The sequence below is a fragment of the Bombus bifarius genome, unplaced genomic scaffold, assembly GCF_011952205.1.
Source record: "Bombus bifarius isolate JDL3187 unplaced genomic scaffold, Bbif_JDL3187 scf7180000008214, whole genome shotgun sequence".
In the NCBI taxonomy this organism is placed as follows: domain Eukaryota; kingdom Metazoa; phylum Arthropoda; class Insecta; order Hymenoptera; family Apidae; genus Bombus; species Bombus bifarius.
In genome coordinates, this window is record NW_022884517.1 from 158,803 (window position 1) to 175,277 (window position 16,475).

Genomic DNA, 16,475 nt, shown 5'->3' on the forward strand with positions numbered 1-16,475 from the left:
AGTAGAGTTGAGAGAATTGATCGAGTTGTCAGAGTTGCTAGAGAGAAAAAGAGAGAGTGTTAGATTCGTTGTAACGAGAGTTGCCAAATAATTGTGAAGTTATTTGATATAGATACGAGTACCGCATTTAGTTTTAGTTAAACAAACATCGTTTTCTGTCCAATTTATATTTGTATATTTAATTCACTATTAATAAATTGTAAGTAATCGGGAAAAAATTTATATCTTAATTTCCACGATACTACAATATGTATAACAATCACTAAAATCTTTCTTTCTCAATAAATGAGCCTCATGTAAATTATAATTTACATTGTATCTCGATCTAGAAGGAAATCAATGCATTTAATAAACATGTGTTAAATATACTTTATTTCTTAAGATACATACGTACATGGTGTATCTGTTAAAAAAATTGTTAAAGATGTTTTATTAGTTTTAAATTATTTAGTTTAATAATATAATAAAAACTGCCGCATACGCATATTTATATTGATGTAGCAGTAATTCAATATACCCACATGCCTATTAGTGAAGCATCCGAGAAATACTATTGTGATGCAAATCGAACCTGCAAATGCCCATCAGACGTCCTCTGTCTCTATAACCACAGACGCGTGAACATATAAGTTCTGTTGGCTCTCACTAATATTTTTTAAAAATACTTTATCAAATGCTTATTGTTTATGAGTAGAAGAAGCTAAAAACAGTATAGGATTTCTAAATGGATATGGCAATCACGTTAAACCACGAAAATCCATAAGGTGATCTGTCTACACTTATATATTGTCTATGGTTCAGCAGCTCTATATGACCGTGGTTACGTCTACTATGTACCTCGTTCGCGGCCGCAGCGCGGCGCGTCGGCAAGCAAGGGCGATACACTAACTTCAGAGACAGTCACGAAAACAGCTTTTTCACGTTAATCATTCCAGAATTCCGATTCCAACAAGACAGCTGTTTATGTTTTCCTCACATTTTGCCTTTCTTAAAATCAGTGTCCTTTCTGGCAATGTGTTGAATACAAATTTTTATTTCTAATAGAATTATTAACGTAGTATAATTTTGTCTATATAATTCTTGCTTTGTTACAAATAAAGATGACGTATTTAAGTTCGTGGGAAGAATTTGAGAAAGGTGCTGAGAGGTTATATCTTCAAGACCCAATGAAGGTGTGTTTTAATTAAATTAATGTTCATTTATACATTTTTTATTCATAAAATATATATTGAAATGTATTCTAGTTAATAACATAAGGTATAGGTTATAAAACATAGGTTATAAATCGTAATTGAGATAGGTATGACATGACATGTCATATTGAAAACTAAACTCTACTTAAACAAATTTTTTAACTAAAAAATATATCATATACAACTGTAAAAATTTTAGAACGTGAATTTTCACTGTATTAATTGGTATATGAATAATACAAATGTATTCTGTGCAAAATATTTATTTATTTTAATACTAGATTACAGGTGAAATAAATAAAGTTTATAAAGGCAGATCACATTTATAAATAGTTCAATAATCATGAAGTCTATAATTTATTATTTTGTCATTTTAGGCTCGGTATACAATGAAATATTGCCATAATAAAGGTGTTCTATATCTAAAACTTACAGATAACAGAACGGTAAGCTTTATCCTTATACAACTTACCTTGTAAGTCTTAAAAATCTACTTAAATAATACATTTATAATTTTCTTCCATAGTGTCTACAATATAAAACAGAGATAGCACAAGATTTAAAGAAGATGGAAAAATTTATAGGAAACCTAATGAGGCACATGGCATCTAAAGAGAGCTAAATAAGGACTAGATGAGATTAGGGACACTTTTTTAATCAAGGAATAAAAGTGCTGCGCATTTAATTCATTGTTTACGTTGTTCCATTTCATAAGATTCAGTGATTGATGGGATTATAGATATTTAATTTGAATGAGGTATAAAACTTTCTTAAATATACAATATGTGCATAAATGTCTATTTTGTATTTATTTAAAGCTTCATGCTCATTTCGGGCAGTTCCGTTGTCTCCTTGTTAAAGTTCTGAAACAGTATAAAATAAAATGTATCGTGGTATAAATTTATTTAGAAATAAATTTATTTAAAAATAATTGTTCCAAATAAAAACCATTTCAAGGTACAAAAATATGGTATACTAAAATTTACTTGAAAATACCAATACTTCTCGGAAAGTGTAACTGTGTGCATATGTGTAACAGCAGCATGTAGTGCATTAGTTATTAATAAAGCCGAACTTAATTTTAATTTTTTACTAGATATTATTGTAAAAGGGAAGCACGAAGCAATGAAAAGAAGCACTTACGATATAATGGGCTGAAGAACAGCATCCAGAGTAGTATCAACAGGAGGGTAGATTTCTTGATTTGGAGACAGTTCATAGCGTACCTCTCCCCCTAATTGCATTTGCGGCTATACCAAACAAAACTATTTTACTAATTTACTATGCAGAAGATTGTACGATACAACACACTACATTTTACCAACAGTATTTCATTGAATCGATTTTTCTTATCGCATTATGATTCAAAGAGAAGAAAAATGATGTAACAAAATACTGTGGCTAGCAGAGAAGGAAATAGCAAGCCTTAACCACATGTATTTGTAAAAAGCGTTCAGTGCATCTAAAAGATTTTCGTACAATAAGTGCACAATCTTAATAAAGACAATTTATCTGTCATTTAAGATTATAGTAATCCTTCTTTCTTTCTTAAAAGCAAAAAGCTTAAACTACTTGAAGCAAAAGTGTTACCCATTATTTTCTAGTAATATTTTGTTCAAGCAATAACATAGTGAAGTATAATTACGTGTAGAAAGCGGAAGTAAAGAAAATAATGAGTTTCACTCGAAACCAAAATTGATAAACGAAAAATTGACGTCATAAACGAACAAGCGAAAAAATACGTACTACCCGATTAGGTTTAGCGCTGTCGGCGGAACTTGAGCAGCAACTTGAAAATTCCTGCGGTGTACTTTCCCCGAGCCCACTGTCCACATTACTTCCTATTAATATTCTGTTGTTACGAGTATAATAAAAGTCCTTCCTCATATTGCACTCGCTCCTACTACCATCGTAGTATTTTGTCTCGACTGGACTCGGCCTGGTCGGCGGCAAATTATAACTTCCGTCGCGACTATGTTGTATCATTCTTCTGTTTCTTTTGCCAACGGGTCCGATCGTTCTGAAAGTGATTCCTTGACAATCTTGCGATATCACGGCAAAATTTAAGCACAGCCCTGATCGGACACCAACGACATCGATGCATATTTTAGTTTATCAAACGTTCATAACATGGTTAATACATACTACGAGCCATATTGCATTCCCTAACGATACATATTTTTATTCACATTACAACACTAAGTTTTACTTAACAATTTCTCCATTCGTCGATCACTTACATACGTACGCCAATGTATTTAAAAGTCTATAAGTGTTTAAGGAGAGAATAACGTTACTGGCTACCTAAAGAGGGGTTCAGGGAATCGAGTCGACTGGCATGATGAAAATTTCGATCTGGATCGTTGACAATGATTATCTACCAGAACTTCAACACTCCCATATACCGATCACAATTAATTAACGATTAACACGATGCATTATACCATTACATAGAAAATACACAAAACATTTCAAAAGAAAACACACACGTACAAATGCTACAATTGTTTTTAGAACGTATTTTTATGGGACAGCAATGTGCTTTCATGGTATAGCGAAAAGCATCAGTATAGGTGCCAGCCAGGAAATAAATAAACAGGTGCGACAAGCTGTTAATCTCATCGATTTATTAAGGACCTATCATGCTTTAAATAAATAATAGGGGGCATGCTTAAAATAGATCACGTACATGCTCTTAATAAATTAAACAAAAAAAAAGAAACACCGCATGCAATGGGAAAAATTTCAAACAATGACTACGGATCCCGTCTCATCCTCCAGTTGCGGAGGATGACTCTGGATGTTGCAGGCCATCTTGAGATCATCGTACCTAGGTAGGGACGATGAGTCTGCGTCATCCAATCGAGAATTGCTAGACTGTAGCACATTGCTAGACGTACATTGTTGTACGGATGATTGTGATTGAACCACCGTATATGGTATCTCTCGTCGTTGCTGTTCAGTCATTCCGGAAGTATCGACTAGCCCAAACTCCAAGTGTCTGCAAAATCAGCCATTGTTTCATTGTTTTACATTATGTCGTGTTACTCAAGGAAATTCATTATTTTTACAGAAACTTCCTTGCATAAATCATTGTGCAAATTGTTTGGTATAAATAATTCAATTTCATTCACACCAGAAGTAATTACATTAGTATACATATGTTACATGGTAATACTAGGATTGTTCGGTTTATATGTACACGAGATACAGTTGTTTCATTTGGAGGGAGAAATATAATACAAAGTATTTGTGCAATTTTAACATTAAATATGTACATTTGAAATTAGATAAATTACATTTGTATTGGAGATGACGAGGTAGATAAAATTCACTTTGGATCATTTGGTTTTCATGCATTTAATATCTAACTTTAACTAATTTAACTATATATCGCTATAAACACAATAAAATAATATTGAAAATTTTATACAAAATAATATTACAAAAAGTTTATACTTAATATTATACTTACCCCTCCAAATCAAACAATTCTTCTACGTGTTCTCTCTTATTTTTATTTTTACCGAACAAACAGCATAAAAAGATGAGAAAGGAAACATCTATTTGATAAATAATTATTTCAGTATTGTTACAATTTCATAAAAAAAACGTACTTTCTAAGTTCGTCTGGCAATGGTTGCTTTTGAGAAGGACTCCGGTGTCTACTTCTATGCCTTCTTCTTGGTTCCGTGTGGCTCACCTATTAAAATATTCATTTTAATCAGTTTACATTTACGATAAAAGAAGGAAAACGCACGAGAAACTGTACGAAATAGAGAAGACGAAAGCATCGCTGAATATCGAATAAAAGAAATAATATTCAACATCTTATTCGAACTTACAACAGCCCGTTGAACCCCTTCGCCTTTCCGCTTCTGTGCTTCTTTCCATTGCGGTTCGGAATCTACCAATTCGTGTCTAAAAAGATTTACGCACGCATATGTAAAATCTTTTAATTCCAAAATATTCGTGCATAGTATAAAGTGTTTTGTGATAAACTAAGTTGGCTCGTTCCACTTGTGATTTTACATTAAAGACATACTTCCCAGGCGCGTCGTCATTAAAATAATTATCACCTTTATATGCTCTACGTACCCTACCGTGAGAATATAATGAGTACAAGGGTTTCCTTCCCGTCCTCACGGTCGATGAACTTGCATAAGATGTTCTATCAAGATATTTCGTTTTCACATCACTGTCTAAGGGGCCTTTATTATGCCGATTAATTACCAATTAGGCTAACTAACGTATATCTTAGAATTTAGACGTATATCTTAGAATTCTAATTGTCTCAATGCACGATAACAAATGTAACGATGCTGATCAACGCAGTTGAGTTGTTTCTTTCGATTAATGTCTAATCGTTGACAACGGTGAGCATAAATAAATACAAGAAAATCGTACCTAGATGATCGGGAGCTTCTGTGCTTCCTACGGTGCTTGCGATGGCCCGATCTTGTATCCGAACCTCTCGATAGCTCGGATTCGCAATCAGAGTGACGACTATGTCTTCGATGACTATGACTATGACTTCTTCTACGATGACCACCGCGACTATGACTGTCTCCTGAACTTTGGCTCTCTACAGAGCTACTCCGTCGTTGGAGTCTGCTCAAGAGCTAAAAAGTGAATAACGATATAGCATTAACGCTAAGAATATTGAAATTCAACTCATTTCTGCTACACAATACGAAAAATTATAAAATGTAATTAAGTTAATAACAAATAACAGATGTGAAGAACGTACTGCCGGTGCCGTTCCCGCAGAGCGGACCGACCGAGGACTAGACGAAGTGTAAAGACCACGAGGTTGGCTCTGAGTCCACGGCGCGCTCCTGGTACTCCTAGGACTTGAATTATTCACTTGTCTCGCATTTTGAGTATTGCACAGAACGTTTCCCCCGACCGAATTGCTGCTCGGATTCGAATTCACTGTCGCGGGTGTTTCCACGAACGGGCCGACCATTTCTTGGCCTTCGACCACGCGTCGCTGTGCCCTACGACTAGGTGTTCTCTGGAAAATCGGCGGTGGATTCCGTCTAATCACTGTGTGCTTCTCAGAGCTAGACGGAGGACTGTACGAGCGGAAACGAGAGTAAGGACTCAAAGGTGGTGGACCGGTGGCCATCAACCGGAAGAATGCTTGGTGCTCCAAACAACACTTCCATAGATGTCTACAGGCACCTTTTGACGGTGACTCGAAACCGTGCGTTCTTTCCTCAGAATTCTTTTCGCTGACTCTTAGCATGAAATATCTACCCTGAAAGAAGTAATAGAATGATTTTTATGTATTTTAATGGTAATTATAGTAGCAATTTTGATACGTGAAACATATAAGTGAATAATGTTTCGAGAAATGACGTTTACCTACCTTATAATAGATCTTATTGATTCGAGGCCAGTAGTAATTTCCCACTTTGGACTTGTTACGTAGTAGAATTATCCCACTCGGTGTCAGACCCAAAAAATACTCCACGCTATCTTCGCCCTGCGAATCGAGATTACGGGTTTTCTACACATTATCGTGTTTCGTTAAGGCATCGGTAACTTTTGTTCGTTTATACAACAAGTACCTACCAAAACGGGATGCAAATCAACCCCGTACATTTCCAGCCATTTCACCTTGTCCAAATAATTCAGCTCCGCGGCAGAGGGTAATTGTCCTCTGGAAAAGGAGGTCATTGTTACTTTAAATTACCTTCATTATTAATTGCGTGTATTGTGAAATCTATCACTTTAATTTCTATACTATATGTGAAACAAATGAAAGCGGGTATCTTCTTTACAGATGCTTGTGCTAAGGAATGTAATGTAAATGTAAGACATACACGAGAGTTTTATGAAGTTCCACTATACGATTTTCCAATTCCGTAGTTTGGTTCGCTAAAAACCGAAATTCAGTAACGTAGCCCACAGAATGTCGTCTTGGATCGTAGTCTCCGAGTTCCGCTGAAACAATCATATTAATTCAATGTTATTTTAATTCAAGAAATAATGTCTCTGGGAGTATATCGCTTATTTTTGAAATCTTAAATTAGTTTATCCGGGGAAACAATATGTATAAACTTTTCTTCATAAAAAAAACGTGCAATTATACTCTAAAAATTGATGACTCCCTGGTATATGTTGTACATTGTACACGTAACAGGTTACAAATATTTAATGTTTTCTCATTACGTAATTCCATATATTTTCTTTATACGGACACACGAGTTCATCGAGCATGCAAGACGTACACACGCGGAACACGTTCACGATTTATTTTCAAAGCATTAAGCAAATCGTCCAGTAACACGCATTCCGTCAACCGGATGCTTACACGCATTATCTACGCTAGGAAAAAAAAGTATGATAGCACTCTCATCCTGCAATCTACGTACGCACAAGTTGCGCCTAGTCCACCCTTCTTTTTCCTCTTTCTCCTTAGTTTCTTACCCTGCACGATCTAAACGCATGCAGGTAGGAGAAATTATGCCTTAAAGTTGCTGTCGCATTTTTCTTAGAATATCGTGCAATGCGAGCAAAAATTAAATGTGGTACAATTTGTTGAATTTTATTGGAGATAAATATATATGGAGATAATTTGTGCATTTTATTGGAGATAAAAAAGGTGCAAGTTAGAAAATTAAACATTTTGTGATTACAATATTCAAATAGTTAGACACATGTAATTATTTTTTCGATAACATAGGAAACGAATTCTATCTAAGTGACTGTGCTACTCAAGCTTGTTTGAAATTTGAGATCTATATTTCTGATTTACCATTGTCTAGCTGCTGTCCTCGTCCCTTTTGTCTTTCATGCACCTAGTTTATCATTATATACGAGGTATTCAATTTAATTGTATAAGAAATTCCGTTTTGATGCACCAGTTTAAAACTTAATATATTAAGTTGTCCTAAAAGTTTCTCTTGTTTTGTAAGGAAACAATAGATAATCCATTTTATTCCAATAGAACCTAATACATTACGGCACAACATCGCATGCAAATTGCAACAGAGAAATTATTCGAACGTAATGCCACTTACGTAGAATATTAGTTTCTATATGTTTCTAAATGTCACAACTATAGATATTATTGCTCATATTATAATATACATCATTAAAATTAGTCATTATTAAAATATAAAAGAAAAGTATCTTTTATTTTATCGTTATGATTTTGTAAATTTTTTACTTTTTGCTACTTTTCAAACTTTCACGAACCAAGTGACATATGCTGTTGACTGAACGATCGCAATCTGCTCCAATATTTGCTACTACTTTCCATCGTAATGTGTAAATTCCAAATGCAAAAATGCTTAAAAGGGTCCCGACAACAGAACCAATTAAATTCACTTGGTCGCGTTGTGTAAAACTAAGATTTCAATGTCTACGCAACTAATCGCATAAATCTAATTTACATAAAGGAATTTCAGCTCGTCGGAATTTCGCTACTTTCGTCCTATCTCCAAGTTCTGCTTCTTCGAAACCTGTCACCGTCAGTTGCTATAGGCTGCAGCACGGAAATGCCCTCCAGAAATCATCCTAGTCGCTTAATTGAATCACTGACTTTGATGAATATCGGCTGAGACCAGCACGAGGGGCACTTTATTTTCTCGCTGGTTTGGTCTCTCTCCGGTCCTTCGCCTACCATACAGAACAGAATTCCTGCACCTTGTCGTCGTCGATTTCTTGTATGTTCATTCGGTCATGTAATTACGAGACCGCTGGTCGTAGACTACGAAACGATCGGAATCAAGCCGCAAAACGCGTTACCAGGGTCCCAGAAGTTTTGCCTAAATGAAGAGGAATTTGTTCGATGATGAAAATGGTATGCGGAGATGTTCGACCATGTGGACGATTATGGAAGAAGAACTGTCTCGTACGTGAGGAAAGAAGTAGTGAGTGGAGCCGAGGAATGCGACTCGATCGATAAAAGTCGTCGCTCGTAATTAAAACCTTTGGATTCTACCTTTACATTTAACGAGACAACGATTTGATCGTTGATCGATGGAAATTGGTGATCGAAGGGGAATGAGGTGTATTGAATGGAACGAGGAGCAATCCTTCTTGGTATTGAAAGTTGTTGAAAGTTGCGAATATTAGTTGTGCAGCTTGTTAGTTCGGTTTAGAAGGCGAAGGAGAAGTCCAAGTTCGTTGAAATTAAAAAGAAAATTTAATTAGACTTAGAACGACGTAAGGGAATATATGGTAATTTATATGTCGACTTGTTGATTAGTAGCTAACTATAAATTTCCTTCTTTGAAGTTGTTAAATCTGTAAGTATTACTTTTCAGTTACTTTTCATTTATTAAATGTGAAGTTTTTCAATAAATGCAAAAATAAAAGATGTAAAAACGAATATTTTGTAATTGAAAAAATAAACAGACAAAATGTTTACCGATATGGCTAATTGACCATTCATAGTATCCTGATGGCAATACCGATCGAATGACTTCACGAATACCGTGAGTTCCATAAAATAAATTGCTTAGAACGAAAGTCGTATCATGCTGCTGAGTCATAGTCGATAAAGTACGAAACAAATTTCTTTTCGACTACCCAATTATTAAAATGTTGCTAAAAGGTTTCTTAGAAGGAACAATGCATTGCCATTTTAACACAAATATTTATAATATTTATAAACAAATATTAAAAATTTTTATTTCTGGGTATTATTTATCAGGTAACCTTTATATCAGCTTTTATTAATAATTGTAGTTATTTGAGATTTTATTCCTGAGAGGAGCACAAACTTGTTCCAAAGTAATTTGGTACATCGTAAGCAAGAAATCACCCTTTTGATCTACGAAATTGAAATTATATTTTATAAAAGGATACGGAAATCCTTTCAAGTTACATTTCACTGACCGTCCTTTGTACATCTTTGATTTCTATCCGCTTGACCAATAATTTCCAAGGCCCTTTATGCTATTTGCTTTCGCATTTCCAATTACAGAAGTGAAGTGAGCTACTTGAATTTCTTCTGTCAACGCAATTACTTCAATGGTGTTTTCGTTTACTAAAAATGTTTCGATCAAGAGTTATATATTCAGTTACGTAACGATATTTTTTATACAAAGAGATATAAAAGTTCAAGTCGCATACTAAAATTAGCTCTGATTGAAAACTTAGTCGATTCAATATTCACTTTGGAATAAAAATCGCTTAAAATAGTAATTTCATTGAGTGGTATTCATCTATATGAAGGTACGCATCATTAAGAGACGACGGGAAGCAACGATAGCAGGTTAAACGTACGAAACAATTAAGTTTTCAAATAGGATTCCATTGTCCGTGTTTCAATGAGGCATTCTCGAGAATTTTTCTCCATGTTCGAAGAACGGAAGGAGCCGCGGAGCGACAGTAGGAGTATAAATTAATTTACGAAGCGAAACAGCGCTCTAAAAATGAATTCATCCCGTCCGAGTGAAGGGAGCTCGACAGTGCAGGAAGAAATACGCGTGACAATAATGGAATTCACCCCAGTGAGGCTCCGGAAAAAAAAACGAAAGAAACGCCTAAAGGTGTTTTCGTCGCCGTTGTAATGGCATTGTAAGCTCAAAGCTCCTTGGCTATCTTGTTTGAGATCTCCGTGGAGTTGGACAACGCTTTTCGCTGGCGCAAGCACTATCTCCCATTCGTAAAACGACGACCGGGTCTACTTATTTCCAGAGTAACTCCAATATTTGCGGAAGCTGAGCGTAAAAGGGTTCGTCGCTGGACGAATCAGATTCATTGCTCGAAAGAAAAACGCGTTACCAAAGAGTGGTGCATTTTCAGGGGAGACGCTGGAACGAGAAAGAGATAAAAATCATGTACGAGTGACTATCCTGGTTGGCGAGTTGATTAATATTCGTCGTTAAACTGTCTTCCTCGTAAAATTACTTCCCGACGCTGAACAAGCGCGTAATTGCGTACGCTATATAACGGCCAAGTTTCGCTCTCGTCCCTTCTTTTTCTTTTGTATTCATGGGAGAAAAAGGTTTCTTTAATTGCTGCCAGCCGCATAAACCAAGGAAAATGTGGAATTTTTCAAGAAGACCGTGCAATATCGAGGGTTTGATTAAATAGATGCGATGAATAAGTCATATGAATAAATTTGAAAGATGATTTTCCACGTATAGACATGAAAATATGAATTTCACAAAACAATTCCATTCAGACGAGCTTTGATTATGAAATTCGCTAATATCGTTCTTACTGAAAATATTTCATTCGCGCCTTGACTTTAAAAAATTTCTCGACTTTTACTTAATTTTTCAACGTTAACTTGTTGTTTGTTGTATATTCTCTGCTCGTTGCTTTGTATTCTTCCTGTTTACTCTTCGTTCTTTGCCAGTTGATTCTCTGTCAATGACTAGTTAATTGAAGGATCCTCGGTTGTACTGTAGTATTTAAAACTAACAAACTCAAAATCAATATGTATTCTACCACGTATCTTCCCTATATACGTACTTACTCTATCTCTTTACACCATTCCAAACACCTAATATTTGCTTATCATCCAACACACGAGACGTTCATTTATGTTCAGCGTTACAGCAGCTTATTAGTTTAACCTTTACGATTGCCGAGGCAAAGAGAAGGAACAAAGAAGGATTAAAATTAAGATAAAATAAAAAGGATATTAAAATCTTAAATTTCTATTGGACAGTTAAGAAGCTACTTTGAGATAGCTCTTTTACCGCGGTAAAAGAAACAGACAGTGACTAGTATTTTTAGTATTACGCAAATCGCAATCGCAAGATCTCTGGTAGACGAATCACGTTCCGAAACGAAGACTTCTGGGTTCGGTAGTATCGAAGGAAAGAGCGCGTCTCGCGTGGAGAAGCGCGGAAAGAAAGGCAAGCAGGAAAGTCGAACACGTAAAATTCTGTTGCTCAAGATGTTGCAATCCATCGTCGCGCGGTGATCTCATCCGTGGCGAACCGCAGTCGCATTCAGAGAAGTTTATCTCCATTTCGCGAAGCAAAACGCGTGCCATGTCCATTTTTCTCTCTCTCGCCAGCTTCACGCCTTCCTCGTCCGTTCCGCGTTTCGTTGTCAACGGGCAGAGAGACTGAACAAGAAGAAAGGGCATTCATTTCGTCCCTTTTGACGGCGATGAGACGCAAACACGACCGTATCTTTTTCTCTCGTTCTCTTTTCTTCTTCCACTGTATCTACCCTTTCTCTATTTGCATGACTTTGAATCTCAGCAGCAGATAACTAACGCGTGGACCTGGAGCTTTCTTCTGGTCGGCTCTTGGCAGCGTCGTCGTCTTTCCATCGCGTACGTTAGACGAGAACGCGTCGATGTTTCGAAATCTTCAACCGTTAACTTATTTTTTAGTTTTTAGTATTTCTTTTGAGTATTAACTTTACACGATATCATTTTCTCCTGGCATTTTTGTTCTTCTCGTCATTTTCCTTAATATACCTAAAGTATATCACACGCTATTGTGCAAACGAAAACTTCGACTCAAAGATACAGGAAAGGAGTAAAATCTTTCACGAAGATTGATTACTTGCTCCATTCTATCTATATTTGAACGGAAGTATTTCGAAATAGAAACGAGTATCTGCAAAGGGTGGAAAGTTAGAAGCACCTTAGGAAAGCTTAACTCGTTTACATGGCCGTTTCTTTTCACCGGCGATATTGAAATTACTTGCCGTTCAAACGTTCTGTGAATTTTTTAATACCACTTTCGTTGAACCATGTCTTTGCTGGATACTTTATCTGTACTCTGTACTCGGAGGACAAAAGATTCCAGAACTTTTTTTGAAACGCTCCCTCCATCTGTTACTTTCGACAAACGTTTGAATTGTTTAATTAATTACATTTACTATCAAAATTTTTGTCACGGCGTATAATTTTGTAAGATATTTAATATTTGTTAAATAATATGATATGTAACTCAAGTTAAATGTAAACAATCAGAAATTTAGTGACACCAAAGAAATGAAATATAGTTTCCATGTTAGATATTTGCCTGCAAGAGTGCAGGATTAATTCAGGTTTTGCAACGGGTTCGCGATTAACATGAGTGAAAACGGGCGAAAACGTGGTGATTTTTCACATCGCCGTGTTTACCATTGACAAAAGTGCTCTCGTACAGCCTCTTGATTTCAGACTGTGAAGTAAAAATGAGGATACTCTTTCGTACTTTCCTATTTCATGATGCTTTTCTTGAGATTCCATTTAAAGGTGAAAAATATATTTAAACGTGCATATTATTTTTTCTTTTAACTCCTCGATTACGATATATAGCATTCCACTTAAATTAAGAAAATATAGCTTCTTTTAAGTACGGATTTAGTGAAAATTTAAATAAAAGGTAGATTGTATTATGCAAAGTAAATAAAATCTGTGGAGATCAATTTTGTTCATTTCGAACGAAGATTCTTTCAAAATATATTCGACGATCAGTGAATTTCAAATTCTCTCAGCACGATTCGCAATTGTCTTTCGATTCAAGACGTGCAAAGCTAAGTCTACACCGACAGACGATTGTCCCCAGACACATGTCGCAGACAATCAGCGTTTATCTTTCGTGCAAAATCCGCAGAAAGATAGATGCTGATTGGAAATGTCGACTTAACTTAAAGCTAGTCGTAATTTGCACGTTTATCAGCGTGAAAAGTTCATAGAAAATAGAGGAAAGTATGTTTCGTGATTCTGAGCGGGTGAATGCGGTTCTCCAAAAAGATTCGATGGAACGGTGTTGCGCGTTGCCTGTTCACCGGAAAGGCGATGAAAAAGAAACGATGGTGAAGTGTAATTTCGACGTGACGGCTTTGTGCCGCGTGGGTGCATAATGTAGCACCTACCATGCAATTTTGTTTAGACTCTCTCGGAAATAAGCGTGCCCGAGCGTTAGGCGTTGCCCCGTTAAATTTCCACCGACGCTATCCTTGTCTTGCAATGTTGACGGCTCGGAACCAAGGCGGCGTTATCGCGATAAAAATTGCACACGTTTCATCGTTCTCTTCGTGTTTTGTCTACTTCGACCATAGGGAACGCAGATTGCCGTCGCGTAAAATCTTATCGGGCACGACTCGCTTCCAAGCGGTAACACGGTGAAGAAAGATGGGGATAGAGAGAATAGTGCAACGATTCTTCATTTGAAAGCGTATTAGGTTACATGATGAATGATTCGAGTTACTCAGTTTCTTCCAGGTATTTCGTGTTTTAATAAAAAGAACTTTGGATTAAAAGTAATAGTGAAAAATCGATAGAAATTGAGCAGCAATTCCAGGACATTTTTACAGTAAATTTTTTTGAACCGATGCATGTTAATAAGTAAGTTATTGTTATATAAATCTATTTTAGTTATGTGTCAAATTTAAATAAAAAGTCATGCGAGTGAAATTGTAAACAAATAATTTTTTATCAATGCAGTAAAATAATTTCGATAAATGAATTTTGACTGCAAAAGAATCAAACTCCTTTTTCCTTACCGTTTCCGATTGGAACATGCTACTGTACAATACTACAGTTAAATTGATTACATGTGAAATTATATGCGTTAATTGAATTACTGCAGTTAAATCGCATCAAACTAATTAAACAGGGTGATTAAACGTTAGTATAAATTTGGTGCAAATCATAGGAAATGAAATTTAATTGAAAAAGCAAAAACAATCGTTAGAATCAAGTTCTGTCTTATCAAAAGCTGTCAATACTACTTAATACTCGAAATACTAGGAATTTATGAGGTACCAAACAGCAGTTATTAAGCTAATTATTTTGAACCTTTATCAATTAACGATGTGCAACATTAAATCTCAAATTACTAAAAAATTCTTCAAAAAATTTTCTGAAAAACTTGAAAATGTACTCATTAAAAATTCGAATAATTTTTATTAATAATTTTATATCTACGGAAATCTTTGTGTTTCTTTAACTTGCTTTATTTTTCATCTTTATATTAGAAAATAAAATCACCTTAAGCATAATACCGTAAGCATAAAGTCACGTTTAATTTAGATCTAACCATTAACTGCTACATTATAAATTTATGCGATCGTAAAATCCTCGAAACCTGTAGAACCTTCTCGATAATTATCGACTGTTTATCGTCGATAATTGCGTGAAACTAGCCTTACGAGATCAAGCATAACGTTATCGTGGGTTACACAAACCCGATTCCGCCTATTTTTTGCATAATGTTATTCCAAATGAGAAAACCTGAACGACCTCTTCTTTGCATGCAGGATTCAAGGGCAGTGCAAACCATACCGGAAGACGATGCCAGGAAAGTCGAGTCGTTGACAGTGAAACAAAAGGAGTTACACCTCATTTTCAGAATTATAGTGGCATCTCTAATGAGGAACGAGCACTCGGAGGCCATTTGTGGTTCACGTTGGTAATTGTCTCGGCAAGATTACTTGCTTAAGCGATTTTCCTTTACGCCTCCTTGCGACTCGACGTTTGCGCGTTCCCGGCCAAGAGCGCTCTGTTTCTTCGAATTGTCTTCCCTTAATTGGATGTGATTCTCGGTTTCAATTAGCGCAGTTTTTTTCGCGATAATTACGGAAGTGTCGTGTTTAACGAGGATCAAAACTGATTTAAGACTATTTTTCTAAAGGTTTCGTTGAAATTCTTGGAATTTCCTTATTAAATCTGTTAGAGTAATCTCCAAAGAAATACCAATCTCTAGGGAAAATGATAAAATATATTATCGAACTAAAATTAATCGGTACATTTCACGCGAAAGTAATTTATCTCTGTTTGAAATATTTTATGAGGATAGGTAGTATTTGTTTCGTTATATTTCACGTTTTTGTTAAAATATACTTGATAGGAATCGTTACCATTAAATTCCATAAATCGTGCAATGAACTTGCACCCTGTAATTGGATTATTATCTTATAGTTCTGAAGAAATTAATTTGTGGAGTTACGAAGAAAGCTACGATATTAATTAAGCTAAATTCCCCAGTTAGTTAAGAGTAGATAGAAGGTACCAAAAATTGTGTGGTATAATAAGATTTATCTTATTACTTCGCTGTTTTCGTCAGGATAGTCATCGCTAAAACTTCAGATTTACAAAATCAAGGCAGAATACCTAAAAAGATCGAATGTACTAGCAGATAAAATTTGAATGAAATTTCCAAAGGAATTTATGAGAACTTTACTGGCTGGAACAGGTATTTCACGAATCATTACTTTGCGTCCTTAGTTAGGCATTCATAAAGCCCTGAACGCGTATTTTTAGATTTTTTCTATTGAAAAAGATTATCGTTGAGATTTTGAATAAAAAGATTATCTCTGGTTTAATAGAAAATAACAAATAGTTATCTTTACTACAAA

The 16,475-nt window shown here is 35.4% G+C and overlaps 2 protein-coding genes across 5 annotated transcripts in view; one reads left to right on the forward strand and one right to left on the reverse strand.

Moving 5' to 3' along the window:
- The first annotated feature begins 864 nt into the window (after window positions 1-864).
- LOC117211007 (signal recognition particle 9 kDa protein) lies at window positions 865-2,124 on the forward strand. Its single transcript, XM_033454552.1, has 3 exons — window positions 865-1,172; window positions 1,571-1,639; window positions 1,720-2,124. Exons 1-3 carry the CDS (start codon window positions 1,101-1,103, stop codon window positions 1,813-1,815), a joined length of 237 nt encoding a protein of 78 aa, XP_033310443.1. The 5' UTR covers window positions 865-1,100; the 3' UTR covers window positions 1,816-2,124.
- The window catches only part of LOC117211005 (band 4.1-like protein 4), a 62,405-nt gene continuing 47,762 nt past the window's right edge, over window positions 1,833-16,475 (reverse strand). For 3 of the 4 annotated variants that reach the window (XM_033454550.1, XM_033454549.1, XM_033454548.1), the window contains 11 exons: window positions 7,025-7,145; window positions 6,774-6,861; window positions 6,568-6,684; window positions 5,944-6,456; window positions 5,601-5,815; window positions 5,039-5,114; window positions 4,811-4,896; window positions 4,024-4,194; window positions 2,940-3,213; window positions 2,337-2,443; window positions 1,833-2,056 (listed from right to left, as the gene is read on the reverse strand). In XM_033454550.1, coding sequence (XP_033310441.1) covers window positions 2,020-2,056; window positions 2,337-2,443; window positions 2,940-3,213; window positions 4,024-4,194; window positions 4,811-4,896; window positions 5,039-5,114; window positions 5,601-5,815; window positions 5,944-6,456; window positions 6,568-6,684; window positions 6,774-6,861; window positions 7,025-7,145 — 1,805 coding nt within the window. In that variant the 3' untranslated portion in view covers window positions 1,833-2,019. The remainder of the gene's footprint in view (window positions 2,057-2,336; window positions 2,444-2,939; window positions 3,214-4,023; window positions 4,195-4,810; window positions 4,897-5,038; window positions 5,115-5,600; window positions 5,816-5,943; window positions 6,457-6,567; window positions 6,685-6,773; window positions 6,862-7,024; window positions 7,146-16,475) is intronic. The other variant, XM_033454551.1, reaches the window with a different exon arrangement.

Coding starts and splice junctions, on each gene's coding strand:
- LOC117211007 (XM_033454552.1), top strand. CDS start 1,101: ATGACGTATTTAAGTTCGTGGGAAGAATTTGAGAAAGGTGCTGAGAGG. Junction 1,173..1,570: donor ATCTTCAAGACCCAATGAAG/GTGTGTTTTAAT, acceptor TTGTCATTTTAG/GCTCGGTATACAATGAAATA. Junction 1,640..1,719: donor AACTTACAGATAACAGAACG/GTAAGCTTTATC, acceptor TTTCTTCCATAG/TGTCTACAATATAAAACAGA.